This window comes from Chiloscyllium plagiosum, chromosome 25, assembly GCF_004010195.1.
Source record: "Chiloscyllium plagiosum isolate BGI_BamShark_2017 chromosome 25, ASM401019v2, whole genome shotgun sequence".
In the NCBI taxonomy this organism is placed as follows: Eukaryota; Metazoa; Chordata; class Chondrichthyes; order Orectolobiformes; family Hemiscylliidae; genus Chiloscyllium; species Chiloscyllium plagiosum.
Genome location: NC_057734.1, coordinates 19,475,087 through 19,479,201, shown reverse-complemented (window position 1 = coordinate 19,479,201; position 4,115 = coordinate 19,475,087). Strand labels below are relative to the sequence as shown.

Sequence of the window (4,115 nt, the reverse complement as noted above, 5' to 3'; positions counted from 1 at the left end):
AGGGCGTGGGTGGTGTCCCGAACGTAGGTGGGGAGTTCTTGGACTAAGGGTGTCAGGACCGTGTCGAGGTATGCCGAGATGAGTTCGGTTGGGCAGGAGCAGGCTGAGACGATGGGTCGTCCGGGGCAGTCAGGTTTGTGGATTTTGGGCAGGAGGTAGAAGCGGGAGGTGCGGGATTGTGGGACTATGAGGTTGGAGGCGGTGGATGGGAGATCCCCTGAGGTGATGAGGTTATGGATGGTCTGGGAGATGATGGTTTGGTGGTGGGGGGTGGGGTCATGGTCAAGGGGGCAGTAGGAGGAGGTATCTGCGAGCTGGCGTTTGGCCTCAGCGGTGTAGAGGTCGGTGCGCCAAACTACTACCGCGCCTCCCTTGTCTGCTGGTTTGATAGTGAGGTTGGGGTTGGAACGGAGGGAGTGGAGGGCTGCACGTTCCAAGGGTGAGAGGTTGGAGTGGGTGAGAGGGGTGGGGGAGTTCAGGTGGCGGTTAATATCGCGGCGGCAGTTGGCTATGAAGAGATCGAGGGGGAGGGCTGCACGTTCCGAAGGTGAGAGGTTGAGTGGGCGAGAGGGGTGGGGGAGTTCAGGTGGCGGTTAATATCGCGGCGGCAGTTGGCTATGAAGAAGTCGAGGGCAGGTAGGAGGCCAGCACGGGCCAGTCACTGTAAAAGACATGCTCTCACTTCTTGGGTTCGCAGGATACAGCAGACAATTCGTTGCATCATATGGGGAGCTCACTTTCCCTCTAAGGGCCATGGTAAATAAGCAAGGCATGAGAAATTTGTCGGCCCATTTGCAGTGGACCACGGAGGCAGACGAAAGTTTCATATCTCTTAAACAGGCCTTAACGCGGACTGCTGATTTAGCGGTCCCGGATTACAAAGAGCCATTTTTCCCTCGATATTTCTGAAAAATTACACACAATAAATGGTGTTCTTTTTCAGAAAAAAGGGGGAGCCAGGCAGGTGCTGATGTATGTAAGTGTTACCCTTGACCCAATAGAGGACAGACACCTGCCATATACAAGACATGCAGTAGTGGGTAGCAAATATTCTCCAAAAGGTAGCACATATAGTCATGGGCCATTCACTAACAGTACTGACGACACATAGTATAGTGGCCTATGTGAACTCAATAGCCTTTACAATGACGTCACTGCGGCAAACCAGGTTAGAGAAAATCCTGAATGCACCACATATAATTTTTACACACAAAAGAATTAACATGGCTGACAACCTGGGAGAAGGAGAGCCACACATGTGTGAGGAAAGGGTACAGAGAGACGCCAAAGTTAGGGCAGATTTACAGGCAATTCCACTAGTAGACCCAGAAGAAGTGCTGTTCACAGATGGTTGCTGTTACAGACATCCAACTGAAGGACTTAAAGCAGCCTATGCAGTGGTGCGACAGACAAGTGAGGGATTTGAGGAAGTGTTGACAGGAAAAGTGACAGGCAAAGAATCAGCCCAGTTGGCTGAACTACAGGCAATGATAGCTGCGTTAGAATGGTCAGAGGGAAAAAGAGTAAATATCTACACTGACTCTGCATATGTTGCAGGGGCTATACAGGTAGAACTCAGTCAATGGATCAGGGCAGGATTCTTAACAGCAGCAAAAACCCCAATTAAACATGAAAAAGATATGAAAAGATTAGCGGAGGCCCTAATGAAACCTGCAAAAGTGACGGTGGTCAAGTGTAGAGGACATGATAAAGCAGATACAGTAGTAGCGAAGGGCAATCAGGAAGCAGACTCAGCAGCTAAGAAAGCAGCAGGGTATACAGCACAGTATATAATGATGCAAACAGAGAGAACAGTGTATGACCTGCTGCCCGCTTGCGATGCAAATGTGTTAATAAAAGAGCAGCAGAAAGCCTCTCCTCATGAACTGACAGTATGGAGAGAGAGAGGGGCCACAGAGTCAGAAGGGATTTGGAGGTTACCGGACGGTAGACCAGTGCTACCCCCAGGTTTGATAGCTTCCATGCTCCAGGAAGCTCATGGGTTGACACATTGTGGAAAAACACAGATGCAGAGGTATCTGACACATTGGTGGCATCCGTTCTTGCCAGCAATAATTGAAAATTACATCAGAGAATGTAGAACGTGTACAGAATATAATGTGACAGCAACAGTGAAACCACACGAGGGAAAATTCTCTCTCCCAAGAATGCCAGGTCAGGAAATAGTGATTGACTACACTGACATGATAGAGAGAGTAAACGGATACCGGTACCTTTTGGTAGCAGTGGATGCATACACTGGTTGGCCAGAAGCGATACCTGCAAAGAAGGAAGACGCAAAAACAGTGATCAAATTCTTGATAAACCAATACATTCCAATGCATGGGTTTCCAAAGAGAGTCAGGTCAGATAATGGCACACATTTTAAGAACAAAGACCTGCAAGAAGTTGAAACAGCTTTCGGACTGAAACATGCATTTGGAACAGTGTACCATCCTCAGTCACAGGGAAAAGTGGAAAGAATGAATCAGTCCATAAAAGGAAAAATAGGAAAAGTGTGTGCACAAACAAAGTAAAGCTGGGTGGATGCCCTACCCTTAGCTTTAATGTCCATTAGAAGCTCAGTAAACTCTATTACAGGGTTCACCCCGTACGAGCTAACAACAGGGCAGCAGTTCCCGGGACCAGGAGCTGGAATACAGATGTTAGAGGGAGGAGGAGCCTCTCTAAGGTACAAACCTTACTATGACCAACTAACAGCTCTGGTGTCAGCTTTCTCCAAACAGGTTGGATCGGAAAAGGGGGACCTACAGAGCCAGGCGCCATCTACCACAGACTGGGTCCTGTTGAAGGGGATCAAACGGAAGTGGTCGGAGCCAAGGTGGACAGGACCTTATAAGGTGGTGGAGAGGACATCTCATGCAGTCAGACTACAGGGGAAAGGAGAAAGCTGGTACCATTGGAGACAGTGTGCAGCCACGGAACCGCCAACAAGAACTCTAGAACAACTAAGAACAGAAAAAGAGTAGAAGGGTCTTAAACTTTTAACCTTTGCAGGAAGAGGGTTCTGGAAAAAGGGGGAGAGGTTCTCAAGATCCCCAAGGAAAGTTTATTTTGGAGAGCATAAGTGAGGACAGGACCGGAACACAAGAAGAATTTGTTTAAAACATATAGGAAAGTTGTGTAAAGGATATAATGTCTATCTCTGTAAGCAGCCCACATTACCCTAGGCTGTTGAGGTTGGGAGTTTTTGCTATTATTTTATGTATAAGTGTTATGTAGCTGTTAATAGGGGTATTAACCACGAGGTGGAAATGTGTTGCTGGAAAAGCGCAGCAGGTCAGGCAGCATCCAGGGAACAGGAGAATCGACGTTTCGGGCATAGCTCTGATCTCCAGCATCTGCAGACCTCACTTTCTCCTCAAAGATATTAACCACGAGGGACAAACACACAAACGAGGGAGGAAGTCCCAGGAACAAAAGATCAACAGGACAAGAGGCAGACAAATGTTTAAGGGAGACGGGGAGCCAGGTACACATCAGACATGATAGAAACCATGGTACAACATACCAGTTTGACTTATGCGAAGTAATTGATTGTGGCCAAGATACAGGGAGCTGGAGGGAGTATGATGTATATCTTTGCTTCTATGCCATTTACTATGACCCATGCCCGTCGTGGGATAATGTATTAACATGGACTGGGGTACGATGGACCCCCAAGAAGTCGTCACCCTCGGATAATAGATGGAACATTCGAGACCATGTGAGCCTGACAAAGGGACAACTCGATCATTCCTCAGAGCTAAAAAATCCATTTTTGTTAATCCTGACAAAGTTCGATATTAATCCTAGTCTCAAAGAGGTACAGATTTACTGTGAGAGTGATGACAGAAGCTTTTATCTTGTAATAGGTGTCGATCAATCTGGAGTGGATAACATGGGATTAGTGAAGGTAACCTTAGTGGACCCTCCTACGAGCCAGCCACAAAGGGAAAACACAAGTATGGTGGTAGAACCAAGTTCAGGAGTTGTGGTAATAGACCACAACAACAACCTCACGAGAAGGGACATTATTAAATTAGCCACCGGGTATGGGGATAATTGCGAAGTAATTGATTGTGGCTGGACTGGATGACAGCGACCGCAACCTC

General features: G+C 47.5%; 1 protein-coding gene across 1 annotated transcript in view; it reads left to right on the top strand.

Annotated features, from left to right (window-relative positions):
- The window catches only part of LOC122562405, a 6,250-nt gene extending 3,260 nt beyond the window's left edge, over positions 1-2,990 (top strand). The window contains 3 exon segments of the mRNA XM_043715263.1: positions 659-894; positions 896-1,036; positions 1,038-2,990. Coding sequence (XP_043571198.1) covers positions 659-894; positions 896-1,036; positions 1,038-2,990 — 2,330 coding nt within the window.
- Positions 2,991-4,115: the final 1,125 nt, after the last annotated feature.